Here is a 16,626-nt window from a genome sequence, read left to right as displayed (position 1 = left end):
AATAAGGCCTTTCAGAAGGCTTTACAAAAGTGGCTTAGCGTGTTTCATATGAGGGTACCAGAAAGTATTCACCGGTATTGCATCTAGCTGTACACATGAAATCCCAGCAAAAACGCGTTATCAGACTCATTTCACAGAATTCCATAAAAGCAGCACATTGCTGATTCCTCTGAGTTCATTATGAACATTCAATGGAAGAATCACCTGTAGATGGAAGAAAGCATGAGTGAGACCTGTGCGAATCCCCTGCTTCTAGGGTGGATTAAAGAATGGTTAGATCAGGCTCACGAACGCAACAGCAAAGGCGTCACAGTGTCAGTATACTTATTTCATAATCTCCTTCTATCAGCCAAGCTCATACGTTACCAGATACAAGAAAGCCTATGAGTCGATGAAGGCTTGTCCGCTTGTCTTCCAGCATCCATCCGAGGCACAACAGCTGAACGGACTGGGGCCGAAGCTATGTGAGCGCTTGACGGAGAAACTGAAGGCGTACTGTGACGAAAATGGGCTACCGATGCCCGAACATCCTCACAAGGCAGCAGCGAGCAAAAGAACTTCCGACGAGGGTGTTGACGATCAGCCAGCGAAGAAACCACGGAAAGCAAAGCCATATGTGCCTTCTCTGCGCTCCGGTCCCTACGCGCTACTGTTAGGTCTAGCAACACTGGATGAGAATGCATCTCAAGGCTTGACGAAAGCTCAGTTGATCGAGAAGGCTCAGGCGCATTGCGACAGTTCTTTCACTGTCCCTCCTGACCCTTCCAAATTCTACACCGCTTGGAATTCGATGAAGACGCTCCTCCAAAAGGAGCTTGTTTACGACCATGGACGGCCCCTCCGGAGGTATGCGCTAACTGAGGAAGGTTGGGAAGTTGCGAGGAGAATCAAGAAGACATTGCCTGGGGGAGATTCAAATACGTTGACTTTCAGGCATCAAACAGTAAGACACGACAGTAAAGGATGAAAAGCAGAAATCTGACATTGACAGGACACAATGTCGATCGAACAAGGCGTCTCGAGTACTTATGTTCAAAGCAATACAAGCGCCAGTGCTGGCTCGAGGCCTAGTGGTAACGACAACAATATTGTTGTTCCGGAATTTCTACGAGACGATGAGAATGACGAAGGTGTTCAAATACTAGACAACGATGGAGGAAAAGATCCTATTGATGAGATCAGAATTGAACCCATCGCACTTCCTGCCAATAGTTTCACAGTCCAGCTGGTACTGGACACGCGCGAGGTCCGATCATCCAAAGACCGCGACTACATTGCCAATGAGCTAAGCAAAAAGGGCATCACCCCCGAAGTACGTGCTCTGGAACTGGGAGATGCAATGTGGGTTGCCAGATGCAACGACCCTACGTTCCTTTCACATTACGGCGAGGAATGCAACGAGGTGATGCTGGATTGGATTGTGGAGCGAAAGAGGATGGACGATCTCCTCGGTTCTATCAAAGACGGGCGATTCCACGAACAGAAATTCCGTCTCCGTCGCTCCGGCATCAAAAACGTCATCTACCTAATCGAAGAGTTCTCCATTACCCACGATGTCGGCAGTGCCAGCGCCATGAAATATCAGGAAATGATGGCATCCGCCATCGCCTCGACGCAGGTCGTCAACGGCTACTTCGTCAAACAGACGCGGAATCTCGATGATACGATTCGCTACCTGGCTCGGATGACATTTCTCCTACAGAAGATGTACTGCTTTTCGCCACCAACACATACCCTCAGCCTGATCCCAAGCCGACAATTGTATTCCGCTCAATCCTATCTCACAGCACTTGAGCGACTTCGAGCTCCTGATCCGTCAGTAACATACTCCGTCACCTTCTCCACCTTCTCCGCCCTTACCTCCAAATCTGATATCCTGTCTCTCCGCGATGTTTTCCTGAAGATGCTCATGTGCACGAGGGGCGTGACAGGGGAGAAGGCCCTTGAAATCCAAAAACGATGGTCCACTCCGCGAGAGTTCATCGAAGCGTTCGAGAAACTGGATGCTAAGGGTCGCGAAGATATGGTTTTTGAGCGGACAAAGACCTTGGTTGGCCGTAAGAAGATGGGCAAAGTACTCAGTAAAAAGATTGCCGACATTTGGGGTACGGACGGATAACCCTGGGCTAAGTGGCTGTTTTAAGGTCGCTTCACTTGGTGTCTGGGAGAATAGCTTTACTGTTGCATCTGCTATAGGGAAAGCAAGCATTCGCAATATCCAAGAGGTTTTATTGATGGGTTGAGTCTCATATCTCTAAATTAATATCTAATTGTCTCGAATTAGGGGTAATGACAACGTAGGTATAATTAGGAGCAATAAAACCATAGTCATTAAATACAATGATGACAACTTCGTTGTCGATAAAGACAATAAGCATATGATGGGCATTACTATGTACAAGTCATTCGCAATCGTAACCGTCAATAATCCCATTCCGATAACATTCCAATCACCAACGCCAGCCTGTGACATGATGAAAGCTCTCCGACAGAAAACTCCTTCAAGACTTAGACTGACCCAACACCTTTCTAATCGTCTGCCAGTCAATCGCGAGAGCAAGACTACTGCAGATAACCGAAACGCTGCTCAACGCCATGGCCAACGCAGCCCACACCGGACTAAGCCTCCAGTGGTCATTGACGGTGACCATCTCGCCGTCCATCATCATATGCTTCTGCCCACTGACGATGGGATAGAACACGCCCGCAGCAACAGGCACAAGGCAGAGATTATACACAACTGCCCAGCCAAAGTTCATCTTGACGCGGTTGAAGACGCGCCGGCTGAGGAGGACCAGCTGGAGAATAGTATCCAGCTCCGAGTTGAGGAGGATGAAGCTTGCGGAGTTCATGGCGACGTCAGAGCCGGACGCCATGGCGATACTGACATCCGCGGCTGCGAGAGCGGGCGAGTCGTTAACGCCGTCGCCGACGAAGGCGACGATCGACCGCGAGCCGGATCGGTTCGTTTGACTCTCAGCTTCGTCTTCGTTTCGGACGGGGTACAGGCCGTCCTGGACCTTGCGGACAAAGTCGGCTTTGCCGGCTGGCATGACGTTGGCCATCACATTGGACCGGGAGATGCCGACCATGTCTGCGACGGCGTAGGCGGTGGTTGGGTTGTCCCCTGTGCACATGAAGACATCGACGTGCCGCTTGCGGAGCTGAGAGATGATTTCTGAAGCCTGCGGGCGGATGGCATCAGTTGTGGCAAAGACGATGGCGGGCGTGAACGAGGGTTTGTCTGTGGAAGTTGGCTCGATTCTGCGGAGCGACAGGATCGCAGTGGATTTTCCTGCGGACTGGTACTCCTTCAGCAGACCGGAAAGACGGGAAGTGTCTACTGCAGACGCAAGGCTCTGGAGAAGAGCCTCGTTGCCGATCGCGGCTTCATAGACCACTGTCGTCGAGGAGTCTGATGCAGGATCGTTGATTGAGACGGTGAAGGTGCCTGTCATGCCTTTTCCGGATTTCTCTTCAATGTCGGAGGCTACCACGGGGATTTCTGAACGCCCCTTGCAAAATGCAGAAACCGCATGAGCGATCGGGTGATTGCTGCTTTCCTCCAGCTGCTGAGCAAGCTTCCAGGCGACTCGAATCTGCTCAGCGTCCGTAACAAGGACCTCATAATCAGACACCTTTAGACTACCGCCCTCTGTAAGAGTACCTGTCTTGTCGAAGATAATCGCGTTGAGGCGGCTCGCTTCTTGAAACGCCTCTCCTCCACCTTTGACGAGGATACCGTGTCTGGCAGCCAACCCACCGCCCACGAAGAGAGCTGTAGGGGCAGCAAGGGCCAATCCACACGGGCAGGCAACAACGAACACAGCAATTGCAAACTCTAGGCTCCAAAAAGCCCAGCCACCCCGTGCCGTGTCAAGGTAGTCCGGGGGCAACACTCCAGAAAGCCCGAGAGAGAGCCAGATGATAAATGTGAGGATTGCTATGAGAGTGATCACAGGCACGAAATGCGATGTGAGAACGTCCGCAATCCTTTCCAGAGGAGCTCGTCTGCTTTGTCCCTCGCGGACCACGCTGATGATCTGGTCCAACATGGAGGAGCCGCCAAGGGCAGTAATCTTGATTTTCACAGGCTGGCCAACATTCACAGATCCCGTGAAGACTTGGTCGCCCGCTGACTTTTGCACCGGCTTGGATTCTCCAGTCAAGGAACTCTCGTCGAACTGGTAGGTATTCTGACCAATGATGACACCATCTGCGGGTGGGGAAGCGCCGTGAGGGATGCTGACGACGTCCCCGATTTCCAGCAAATCAACTGCAATTCGCTGTTGACTCTCAACCGAGGATGGCTCCCCGAATTCAGTCTGACTGGTAGGAGTGGACTTTTCGACCAATATTGCTTCGGAGGGCCTGAGCTTTCCGAGAGACGCAACTGCATCTCCTGTCCGCGCCTTGCTGTAGGCTTCCATGAATCGACCCGCGAGGATGAACAATGTCAGAAACACCACGGAGTCAAAATATGTTGTGCTGTGGCTGCTGGTGGATGTATTTGCGGCAGAATCCATGATGAGGACAGCCAACGAAGACACGTATGCCACCGTGGTGCCAGCGGAAATCAGAAGATTCATGCTGCCGAAGCGATAGAATCTTCGCAGGATTGGGGTGCGGCTTCCTGGTCGCCAAAGTGAATAGATCTCCTTCACGGCTCGTACATGGAAAATGTCTGTGCCATAGAACATGACTGCTGTGGTCATAATGAAGAGGGCCCATTCCATCCGGGAGACACTTCCAGCCCACATCGGCTGCTCTAAATATTTCCTAACCCTATTGTTCGATGACACAAGGCTCATGAAGACAATCCCAATCAAGAAAGTTGGGATCGCCACCAACAAAACAAAGGTAAAGCGCATCAACAATCGGCGACGTTCGTGCAGCTGCATGGCGCGAGATCGATCTTCGAGACTGGGAGGATGAAAGACCGACGCCTGAAAAGCATCATGCGCTGACTCAATGACCTGAATGATGGCCCGGATTGTCAACGAAGGAGGGTCAAGCGTATATGTAACTTTCAACACGTTGTTGTCGAGGGACAATGTTCGTTCGCATTCTACGTTGGGAAACACCTTCAAAGAGTCAAGAACCCGCTTCGGACAATGGTGGCAAAACATGCCATCCACGCGAATTGAGACCGTCCGTTTCTGGTTCTTATCCTCTTCGTTGTTCATGACCACAGGTTGGATGTTTTCGAGGCAGGCCTCGTAACCAAGATCATCAATTTTCTCCAAAATGGCATCAACATTTTCCCGTCCCACAAACTGAACTCTGCCACTGTGAGCCAGAAGATTCACAGAAACTTCCGTCACAAAGGGCAATTCTTCAAGCCCTCGGGTGATGGTCGCAGAACAGGAGCCACAGGTCATTCCACCAATTGCAATTTCGGCGAGATAAGCTGGAGGCGAAGGTGTGGTTGCAACGACCGGCTCGACTTCGTCCACAGAAGCTTCATAACCAATGTCTTCTATTAGGGCAACAATCTTGTCGATGTTTGATTGAGGGCCTGTATAGAGCAGCGTTGCACTATTGGTGAGAAGATTGACGGTCACCTCACGGACAAAGTCGAGTTGTTGGACTTCTTTTGTAATAGTATTGACGCATGATGCACAACTCATCCCACCAATGCTGATACGAGCATCGAACTCTTTATCACTTTGGGGAGGCATTTGCTGAGTGTCATTCTCGATGGTTGAGCTATTCGCATCTGCTAGAGACTTTCGAGGAACAAGACTTTCAAGGTCAGAGGAGTCCCGGGCGCCGGTAAATTGGTGAGCGGGGTTTTGGGCTTTGCCATTTGTTGAAGGAGTCGCAGCAGCTTCTTTTGACGTATCCGCTGCTGCTGCTGTATGTCGCTCGAGTTCTTCTTTCCTGCAAGCATCGCAATTGACGATATGCAGCCTGTTTTCGGGAATTGAGGCGGATGCAGGGGAATGGAGGGCAGAGAAAAACCCAGATTCTGATGTTGTATCAAGATCGGATACTACCGCGCCGTCATGATCGTATGTGGTAACATGATGGACTTCGAAGGCCGCTTGAATGAGGGCCCTGGCTAAGTCTGCTGGCTTCGAGTCTAAGCTGTGCAGCACGCGGACTTCATGCGTCAAGATAGAAACTGAGATGTTTTCCACCCCTGATTCTTCTGAGAGAACCTCAGTGATGTATGCGACGCACGAGGAGCAATGCACATTGCTCACGAAAAACAAGCTTGTGAGGCAACGCGCATCCGACGCTACAGGGGGCGAAGATGCAAGAGTCCTCGTTTCCGTAGGCATGGTTATGGGCGCCAGAATTCGGAGAAAGATGTATGCTCAACTCCGACGTCCTGAAGGCACGCTGAAAGGAAATCTGTCTGAAGGCGATAGTCCAGGTTGGGTACGTCTGAGGTGCCCCAGATGGACAATGGCAAGTTGGTAAAGGCAGCACCAGTCAGTCAAGATTTCTGTTTATGCAATTGCAGTTTCAACGGATCTTATACAACTGGTTGTTTTGGCAAGGATGATGAGAGTCTGCAGTATGAAAGAAAAGGGCGTGAATGATACCGAAGTGCAGCAGCGGGAACAGGGAATCGCATGCTTTTTGAAGTACAACTGATGACAAATGACTGTCAAGGAGTCTTTTGAAATACAGTTTCTTCATCATTAATAAAAGAGTAAAATTCGACGTAGATGAATGCGATCGAGACGAGGCGAAAATGCGACTTTTATGCGTAGTTCATCCTGAAGCTCCAGTGTGGATCTCCGAGATACGCTAAACCACGCACAAATCTCGCATCGGGACGGAAGGTCTACATATGATTCAACGGCGGATTCGCGGCATACCACAAAGCAAGGTAACGTCAGTCCAGTACTTGATTCCTGGAATGCACGAGTCTCAGCCTAACACGTGTGATGGTGTTTTCATTGGCCTTGAAAGGCCATCTCGTGGACGTCGTGCAGTTGTGATGTTTGGTGACGGAGCGGAACCGACGGAGTAGAACCGAGTGGGCGGAATATCCATTGAATCTGGAGGAACCACTTTCTTGTGGGCAAGCTAATCTGATAATGATCAGATCTGCTGTACTCTGTATGATACCTATAGTATGAATTCCGACAACTCTTTGAAAATGAGCCGACGGTGATGATAGACTAAGCTACGGAGTATAAGCCGTAGTCTTCACACCGAGTCTATAAAGTGAGATGGATCTCTTCTTTGTTAGTGAGCGTACAGACTCCTTGAAATCCGGAGGTTAGACATAGTAATCGACCACAATTGAAAATGAAATGATCAGATCTATGAAACTGAAATTGACTGCTGAAACTGCCCTCAATTGATGCTATATAATGTTCTCGCCCCGAGATTCGAACCGCCGCTCCCCGAGGCATATACCTCACGTGATAATCCCACTGGGCCACCGTGACTGATCCGGACAAATTTTGACGCGTGCAAAAGTCGCCCCCCAGCAAATCTCGTGTTCTTCTCATCATCCTTCTTCATCGTCTTCACCCGCCATCGAGAGACTTCTTCATCCTTAAGGTATTCTTCATTTGTTACTGGGGGTTACAACTGGTGGCTGTTGCTTTTTTCGTCCGATAAATTTCAGAAATATCCCATATCATATTATCCTTTCTTCTGGTCCACCTCGGAGTGCTCACTCGTCAGACGTCCTTCAGGTTCTCCGGACATTTTTCCTTCTCCCAGCCCACTACTTTTCCCTTTTTGGAAGTCGAGACTCGACCCTCCTTTTCGTGATTGGTCCACTCAACGACGCCGTATATCAGGTTCAGAGCAGAACTGTTGTCCTCTTACTGTCAAGGACTGATCTATAGCACGTTGTTTGCTGCTTCGTAAACCCTTGTCCGTTATGCTCAACCGCCATCCTATATGAGGTACACCCTCCGGCCTAAGGTTATCTTGTCAAATTCCAACCCAGCATCTCCTCCGAGTACACCACGTTGTGCATGATGTCTGCCTTTAGACCTAACATGCGTCCCTCCATGACCCCTAGGAGTGGTCCGAGAGCTCCGCCGGTAGGCCGTTTGGCGAGTCTCAAGACTCCTACTCCGACTTCGATTAAACGGCCTCAACCAATCGCACGCCCCCAGGCCGCCAGGCCTACTACCCATCCTAAGACCACTACATGTCCCAATCCTGGATGTCCAGCTCCTCATATTGTGGAGGATGATGGTCAGAAGGTTTGCTCGGGTTGTGGTACAGTCATTAGTGAGGCAAATATTGTCTCCGAAGTCACTTTCGGTGAAACATCATCGGGTGCAGCGGTCGTTCAAGGAACGTTCGTCGGTGAAGACCAAACCCATGTCCGCAGCTATGGACCGGGCTTTCAACGAGGAGGTGCTATGGAAAGTCGAGAAATTACAGAACAAAACGGTATGGTATTCCTTGTCCCCTCATTTTTCGACTAGCTTGTGCTGACTTTGGCAAGGAACTCGTTATATAAACCAACTAAGTCGTGCTCTGAACATCCCGGAGAGTGCCATGAAAGCTGCTGGTCAAGTTTTCAAACTTGCTGTCGGGTTAAACTTCATCCAAGGTCGTCGGACAAAGACGGTTGCAGCTGTATGTCTGTATATCGCGTGTCGACGGCAAGATGGGAACACTGTCATGCTTATTGATTTTGCTGATGTACTGATGGTAAGTGATCTACTGCAATTAAACCCTGTGTCCGTGCATCGCTAATTTTGTTCAGGTCAACGTATTCAAACTCGGTCGAACCTACAAGGCCCTACTAGATGAACTACGTCTTGGCGGTAACGTCTTTTTGATGAACCCAATTGATCCGGAGAGTTTGATCTATCGGTTCGCCAAGCAACTCGAATTTGGAACTGCGACGATGCAAGTTGCCAGCGAGGCAGTCCGCATTGTTCAGCGAATGAACCGTGATTGGATGACTACCGGTCGACGTCCGGCCGGTATTTGTGGCGCTGCTTTGATCCTTGCGGCTCGAATGAACAATTTTCGTCGAACCGTTCGTGAGGTCGTTTACGTGGTGAAAGTCACCGAGATCACCATTAACCAGCGTTTGAATGAATTTAGCTCAACGGAGAGCGCTGAGCTTACTGTCGATCAGTTTCGCTCCGTGCAACTGGAGAATGCACATGATCCCCCTTCTTTTACCAGAGCCAGGGAGGGAAGAAAGCCATCACGAAGCATAAAAAGAAAGGCCTCGGACATCGCGGCTGAGATCGAGGGAGACATGCAGGACGCGACTCCTGCCGAGCCAAGGCGTCTTGATGCTGATGGCTTCGCTATTCCTAGCATCCCCGTTGACCCGGCGCTGACCACGGCGGACAGTGGCCGGCGGCGAGCGTCCCTAACCTCTGTGCTGAACGAGGTTGTATCGGAAGTTGGAGAAGAAGCGGCAATAGCAAAATCCGCACGCCCCGCGGCGCCCAAACGAACAAAGCTGCCGCTGCCGCCGCCGACCCCTGATCAGATTGCATCGGAGGAAGCTCTTGAAAATGAGATGACGGCTCTCCTATCGAAAGGCTCTAACATGATTGAGAGTGTGGCTCCGGGCCAGGAGGAAGAGAAAAAAGTTTCTGACCGAGCAGAAATTGACGCCTCCGAATTCGAAGATGATCCTGAGGTCGCCAACTGTCTTCTATCTCCAGCCGAAGTCGAAATCAAAGAACGAATTTGGGTGCACGAGAACAAGGACTACTTGCGGACACAACAAGCCAAGGCCTTGAAACGAGCCCTGGCGGAGGCAGACTCCCAGCCAGGAATGCGTAAGCCTCGTAAACGCCGAAGGGGTAGGCTAGGAGACGTCACCTACCTTGAAGGGGACGGGGAGGATGCGGATGGCAGAAGCACCCGGGCATCCACCCCCGCCGAAGCAACTCGTCGCATGCTCGAACGCAGAGGGTTTAGTAAGAAGATCAACTATCGCCTTCTGGAGTCATTATTCGGCGATGAAGGAGCCGACGAGGCTGCCAAGGCCAAGGCGGAGAGTATGAGCAGGAGCCGGAGTCGAAGCCAGAGTGTGGCTTCACGACGGAGCGCCAGTGTGGAACCGCGGGCGATTTCTCTGGCGACTGCCAAGCCTGTCGCCTCTCCCGCTCCCCCTACGAGGCCCGCGCAATTTCCGGGCGAGAAACCCCTTCAGCCGGGAGTGCAGGTTGGCAAAATTGACCGCGCACATACCAATGAGGAGGTGCACGGACCAGCGCCTGAGTCGGAAAGCAAGATTCCGGACGGAGTGGAGGAGGACTACGACGACGACGAAGAGGATGATTATGAGGAGGACGCCGATGGGGTCGATGCTGCGTTTGCAGGGCAGTACGGTGACTACTACGATGATGAAAGTGATTACGGTAGCGATTAGACAGAACCGTGATAAGCGCGGTGTGTGCCTCAAGCTTGGAATGGCATCCTATCGTATGCAACCATCCTCTGAACACGAAGTCTAGAGCTAGATGATGAGATGCAGAACCTTTGATGGTCCATTGAGATTAAAAATAAAAGCCTCTCGAATAGACTTGCTGCTTTGAGTGCGGAGATTTTTCTTTCAGTCTCTTGATCAGCGATCACCTTTTGCCCCGTTCGGAGTATCGAGTTACTTGACCAGGTAATCGATCGTCAGTAGGAATGAGCGCCTCCCTGTAGCTAACCAGCCATCAATCAGTTTTCAGTTCTAGTCATTATTTAGAGTGGCAGAAGATCGTCTACCACGAACCCCCCACCCATGAAATATGGAATCTAGCTATTTTTGGGTGTCGACATTCCATGCGCAATAAGGCTACTCCCCATGGGGGAATTGTCGCTGCTCCAAAAGTCTGCCCTTCTATCCCAATTGCACGATAGGCAGGCAAAATCCGCAGCACTTTGTACGTGTACAGTTTACTGAATTCACAGACATTTCCGCTTCATCTGATGTATTATTTTGTAGTTTTGTGGGAACCACGATTGTGCTGCCTTCGTCACGTGGTTGTGATGGGGGTGCATAGAGTACACGGTGAGATTCCTCTCGTCAACCACTTCCCACCGGTTTCCTCTCCCATCATCCAGCACCGTCACGAAAGTACTGTCATCAGAAGCTCGCTCATTTGACTCGGCGTCATCGTGCATTCAATTTCGACTGCCCCACACAAGCTTTCTTTGCCATTCCGCAGCAAAAGGACTGAGCTATATGCTTGTGATCATCGACTTCTGGCTCGAGCTTCTATAATAGGACTTTGTCTAACGGCTAGGACAGACCTAGCTGACGCGGAACTCTCACCAGAACAAGGGGTCACCCCTGCCGGAAGTTTGGGAAAGAAAGATAACGGTGATGAGAAGTTGTATGATATCCTAAAGTGCGTCGAGTGATGGTATCGTGTCCAAGCTCAAAGGCAACCCTTTCCTGTTCAGTCCAACAACCTGCTCTTCCTCTGTGATCATGACACAGAGTGATGTCAAAATGAAGCTTGAAGTATGCAAATAAGATTCAGCATGATGCACGTCTTATTCTTGGGCTGCTCGAGACTTGCTGGGAAGATTTTTCCTCCTCCAAGCTCGGACTCTGCTCCGAGTCCCCGTTGAGCTTCAGGAATGCGTAAGGAAAAGGCGTCCACGGACTACAATGATAGGACAAAACCTTCGCGCCCGCCTGATGCTACCTTTCCCTGGAGTTCTCGATCACCAGTTCCTCCTTGATTCCATCTTTAGCATAGCCGTGAGGGTTTCCCCAATTTCCGCGGAATCTGGTATGGAGCATTGCGCCTGTGACCGTCTCGAATGGCTCAATGCACTCTTGGGATGAGTAAACCTGTTAGGAGGGCAGTGAAGCTCCGCGCTGTGCGCGCCCGAGCTCCCGGTTTGTAGCAGGTATGTCGTAGATCTGCATGGCTTGCATCATCCGCTCGTGCCCCCCTATATTGCATCGTGTGGCGTACATAAATACTTCTTAATGACTATCCATTGAAGCATCTTCTGAACGGATCCTCCTTCCTGACGTCTCACCGTCTTTCCACTTGTAGCATGGCTAAGATCAAGATGTATAGCCGAGGGCTAGGCCTTCGGATGGCGATTCTGCTCACCTGCCAGATTGCATTTGTCCTATTCGGTGGGATACCCTGAAGCGTTGCAGATTGGCGGCTGGTAACTAACTCTGTATTCTTTATCCAGGTTACAATCAGGGCGTCTTCTCCGGAATCATCAACAATGAAGACTTTCTGAACATCGTCAACCACCCCCGTGCGGGCATGCTCGGATTTCTAGTGTCTATCTACAATCTTGGCTGCTTCTTCGGTACCTTTATTGCCTTTATGACTACAGACAGGCTTGGGTTTCAAAAGTCTATGTGGTTTTCGATGGTCTATGTAGTGGTGAGTGCCGCCCGCGCATGGATGAGATGGACAGCAACTAATCTGCCTGGCTCTATAGGTCGGTGGTACGGTCCAAACATGCTCATACTCCCTAACACAGTTACTCGTATCCCGCTTTGTCAACGGTATCGGCACTGGCATTATGTCGACATTAGTGCCTGTCTACCAAGCGGAGCTATGTGAGGCACGGAAACGGGGAAAATTTGTGTGCAGCCTCCCGCTTGCCGTCGGGTTTGGAATCGTCCTTGCCTATTGGTTTGACTATGGTATGACCTTCGTTTCAGGGTCAATCAGTTGGCGATTGCCTATCGCTTGTCAGGAGATATTCGCCGTCCTTGTAGTTATTCTGGTTGCTGGGTAAGTCGGCCGTTCCCGCGTACAACTGGCACTTGAACAAAGAATATCGGTCAGGTCTAACGGGTGGAGTAGGCTCCCAGAAAGTCCTCGGTGGCTATACAGGAAAGGTCGTAACGAAGAAGCACTGCAGGTGCTGTGTGAGGTGTATGACCGGGCACCTGATCACCCGAAGGTGCTTGCTGAGTCCGAAGGAATTTTACAAGCACTCGAGTTGGAAAGCGCGCGTGGAGAATATAGATGGTCCCAAATCTTTCTCAAGAGAGACGACTTGCAGACTGGTCGACGGGTTCTTATGGCTTATGGGCTCCAGTTCATAAACCAAATGGGCGGTACCAATATCATCGTTGTAAGTGACCGTGGATGCACGTTTGCAGACCGTTCGTTCAAGCTGACAAGGAGCCAGTTCTACGTTACGACAGGTGAGAATCAGACTGCTGCCTCCAAACGACTTCTAGAGTTTTCCTGACCCATTATCTAGTCTTGCAGACCAATGTTGGCCTTACTGCAAAGATGAGCTCGCTCGTTGGTGGCGTGATTCAGATCATGTTTGTCATCGGTAGGATTTACCTTTGACATATTCGTGCACAGGACACAATACACTAATCATATCACTCTAGGTTCCTTGTACCCTACACTGTATGCAGATCGCCTCGGACGTCGAAACCCCATGATGTGGGGATCATTCGGCCTAGGCTTCTGCATGTTGATGCTTGCCATCCTGTTTTCGTTTGAAGGTATCTTCAAGTCTCTCCTTTCCGAGCACTTCAGCGATTTAACATTTGATCAGGAACCTCCCAGGCAAAGCCCACAGCAACAGCGGCCGTCGCGTTCTTCTTCCTGTTCATGCTCATCTTCGGAGCATCCACCAATTGCATCCCATGGCCATACGGACCTGAACTCCTCCCGTTGCATGCACGAACCAAGGGGTAAGTCCCATATACAAAGTGGTACTTGCCGTTCTATGTGATCTTCTAACCTCAAATAGACAATCCATTGGGGTCTCCGCAAACTGGCTCTGGAACTTCTTCGTGGCCATGATCACCCCCATCCTGCTGGAGAAGCTGCGCTGGAAGACCTATCTCATCTTCATGTGCCTTAATTTCTCCTTCATACCCGTAAGTGGAAACCACTGTCATCATCCACTGCCATCAGTTACTAATCCCGCGGCCCTGCAGCTCATCTACTTCTTCTACCCCGAGACCGCCAATCTAACCCTAGAAGAAATCGACGGCCTGTTCCTCAGGGATTCGCTCAAGGTCCACCACACCGACGAGGAAAGCCAGTCGAAGGGCCACTCCGAGGTCATCGTCGAGAAGATTGGCTAGACTATTAGCAACGCACTTGCAGCTTCAGTCGAGACCAGTGCAGTGGTCAGCGCATGCGTCGTGGCCCTGGCCTCGGAGCTGAGGAAGCCGCAAGACAGGGAAGGGAATCAGATCGACGCAATGAAAATTGTTACGATTCAACTTTGAGACGAGATGACGGTTACGTTTACCGACGGAAGGATGGAAAATAGATTGTCTACATACCCTGTACAGCTATCCAAGCGATGCCAGATCAGATCTGGTAGCCGGTAGTCCAACCTGCCTCTGCGATATATACTAATTACAAAACGATATACGTAGTTAATGAGATTTTTTTATTTTCAAATAGCATTCAATGTTCTTGAAGAATTGGTTTTTCTTTCTTTGATTTGTTTTTCTATTTTTCTTTGCTAGATGGGCATGATTGATCGGCATAAACACAATCATAAAGCACAAACAGGTGGGATGGTAAGATACGAAAACGTGACGTCCGTCCACTACGACCCCTTTGTTTCTTCTCCCACTTCGTTTCAGATTTGCAACAATTCATATTCGATGTTGAAGGAGATAGAATAAAAAAGAAATAACACTTGCAAAAGAAGAAAGAAAAGAACCCACAAATGCAACTCCGAGAAAATGGGACGAAAAATTACGAAAAATAACCATGACAACGGGCCGAAGATGTTAAAGAACTACCAGAAATGGTTAGGTGGTTGTCGAAATTCGCGGTGCAAAATGCGAAACGCGGAAGCGAGAAGGAAAGCGGCTCTTGGTCGTCGTCCTCGAGATGTCGTTAACGGTGGTGTCGTCGATGAACTGCTTGTTTTAAGTATCAATTTCCATCCCCATCGCCATTCCTACGCTATTGTTCAATCCCGCGCACATGTCGCTGCTGACTGGCTGGGCGCACATCGTTTGCAGGAGCGGGAGCCCTGGCTCCGTGGTGTTCAGGCCTACAACGCCTGAGCAGCTGCTGCTGTCATTGGATGGACTGTCTGCAGCATTGAGAACTTGATTCTGCTCAAAGATCACGGGAACCGAGCGAAGATTGTGCACGCATTGTTCCCAGGAGGTGGCCACAAGCTGAGCCTGGGTGAGGTCTTCGCTGAAGAGATAAAAGGCCGGCGCGATGGCGGGTCCGGCAGGCGTAATTGGTCGCGCTGTGACCAGGTACGCGTTGAGCGCGCGGTTCTTCATGAGGATCTGCGAGTCCAGTAGGTACGCTGCGAATTGCTTGTCGATGTACTTTTTCCAGCCACGCACGGCGGCCGCCATGTCGACGTCATCGGTAGAGATCCGTTGCCAGCTGATTCCGAGGAGGTGGGTTGCGTCGTCAACCTGGGGTTCGTTCGGGGTTAAGGGGCTGGTGCGGGCTCCGGCGTTGAGGCGGCGGTTGTCGTCGTCGGTTGTCTCGTGAAGTCTTCGTTGAATGTCGGCGAGCGTGATGTCATCGACACGGGAGGCGGATGGGTCGAGACGCTGCGATTTGCGGCTGTGGAGTTCCGACGAACTGGCTTGGGACCGCGACGAGAGAGGAGCCGCCGTGGCAGCGGCGTTTTCGAGCTGTTCTTCGTACCAGGTGCCTGTCTGGCTCTCTGCAGAAAGCGACATGCCGGTGCGAGGATTGATAAGTGTCATACCCTCCCCGTAGATAGGCTCCTCCTTGGGTGCTGGCGCTGGTGCAGCCACTGCAGGCGCGCTCGAAGGATTGAGGGCTTCTTCAAACTCGGCTTCATCTCGCGATCTCTTGCGCGAAATTCTGGAAGAACTGGCTGCGTTGTTGGCCAGCTTCTGTGCGCAGAAGACATTGTTGGAGAACGACGAGGAGGCCTGGGAGTGCACGCCATTCTTGAAGAATGGATTGTGAGACGCAGCAGAGGCCGAGTCGAGCTGCGACTGGCGAGGGAACTGAACAAAAGCGTGTTCCTGGCGAGGGGATAGGACCATGGCGGGTCCATCCGCAAGACCGCTGAGGAGCATTGGGCACATGGCGAAAGACTTGCGAAGGTGGTTACAATGGAGAATTCGAAACTGTTGCGTTCTGTCCTGTTAAGTGAGCTAATAAAAAAAACGAGCTAGAGTAACCTGCAGATGAAAGCAAGATGATTGAATGACGCCGATGAGAAGAAAAGAGATGCGGAGAAGGCGGCGGTTGTCAAAAGGCCCGGAGAAGAGAAGTAATGAGGTAAATCAGACGACTGTCGAGTGTTGTTGGAGAGACTTTTGAGAGATGAGTGAGTGATTGGAAGGTGAGGAGAAGGAGAGGAATTGGGACGAAAGAAGAGGAAGGAAAAGCAACACAAGAAAGGTGATGGGAGAAGACGTGATGACAAGAAGTGTGAGAACTTAGATCCACGGGATCAGCGGAGAGAGAGAGAGGGAGATTTGGAGGAAGAACGCGTGAAAAGGCGCTGACGGATGCGGATCTTTTTTGCGTCGCTTCGAGCTTCTTTGGAGGATGCGGAGAGAATCTGCCTTGATACTGTATAATACAGTGCCAAGCCATGCAGCACTTGCAGCGTTGCCATGCAAAGCAGGGCGGTGCCCGGCAGCCGCATACCATACAATACCGTAATGATTTGCAATCCCCACAAGATCCAGATCGGTCTGTAAGGATTGCCGCATTATTGGTTGATGGATCACCGCGC

At 50.7% G+C, this 16,626-nt stretch overlaps 5 protein-coding genes across 5 annotated transcripts; 3 read left to right on the top strand and 2 right to left on the bottom strand.

Annotated features, from left to right (window-relative positions):
- Positions 1–222: 222 nt before the first annotated feature.
- On the top strand, positions 223–2,119 carry Aspvir_005738 (crossover junction endonuclease MUS81; the record flags this gene model as incomplete). Its single annotated transcript, XM_043268951.1, has 3 exons — positions 223–314; positions 370–943; positions 992–2,119. 3 exons carry the CDS (start codon positions 223–225, stop codon positions 2,117–2,119), a joined length of 1,794 nt encoding a protein of 597 aa, XP_043124886.1.
- Positions 2,120–2,501: 382 nt separating this feature from the next.
- Positions 2,502–6,287, bottom strand: Aspvir_005737 (putative copper resistance-associated P-type ATPase; the record flags this gene model as incomplete). The annotated part of the gene is made up of 1 exon (XM_043268950.1): positions 2,502–6,287. One exon carries the CDS (start codon positions 6,285–6,287, stop codon positions 2,502–2,504), a length of 3,786 nt encoding a protein of 1,261 aa, XP_043124885.1.
- A 1,665-nt stretch (positions 6,288–7,952) lies between these two features.
- Positions 7,953–10,336, top strand: Aspvir_005736 (transcription factor TFIIIB subunit BRF1; the record flags this gene model as incomplete). The annotated part of the gene is made up of 3 exons (XM_043268949.1): positions 7,953–8,379; positions 8,435–8,643; positions 8,699–10,336. 3 exons carry the CDS (start codon positions 7,953–7,955, stop codon positions 10,334–10,336), a joined length of 2,274 nt encoding a protein of 757 aa, XP_043124884.1.
- A 1,649-nt stretch (positions 10,337–11,985) lies between these two features.
- Positions 11,986–13,999, top strand: Aspvir_005735 (sugar transporter-like protein; the record flags this gene model as incomplete). The annotated part of the gene is made up of 10 exons (XM_043268948.1): positions 11,986–12,055; positions 12,118–12,317; positions 12,376–12,674; positions 12,747–13,020; positions 13,078–13,093; positions 13,153–13,230; positions 13,292–13,408; positions 13,462–13,600; positions 13,660–13,789; positions 13,850–13,999. 10 exons carry the CDS (start codon positions 11,986–11,988, stop codon positions 13,997–13,999), a joined length of 1,473 nt encoding a protein of 490 aa, XP_043124883.1.
- Positions 14,000–14,803: 804 nt separating this feature from the next.
- Aspvir_005734 (uncharacterized protein) lies at positions 14,804–15,967 on the bottom strand (the record flags this gene model as incomplete). The annotated part of the gene is made up of 1 exon (XM_043268947.1): positions 14,804–15,967. One exon carries the CDS (start codon positions 15,965–15,967, stop codon positions 14,804–14,806), a length of 1,164 nt encoding a protein of 387 aa, XP_043124882.1.
- Positions 15,968–16,626: the final 659 nt, after the last annotated feature.

This window comes from Aspergillus viridinutans (genome assembly GCF_018404265.1).
Source record: "Aspergillus viridinutans IFM 47045 DNA, scaffold_3, whole genome shotgun sequence".
NCBI classification, from domain to species: Eukaryota; Fungi; Ascomycota; class Eurotiomycetes; order Eurotiales; family Aspergillaceae; genus Aspergillus; species Aspergillus viridinutans.
This window is presented reverse-complemented; position numbering and strand designations above follow the sequence as displayed.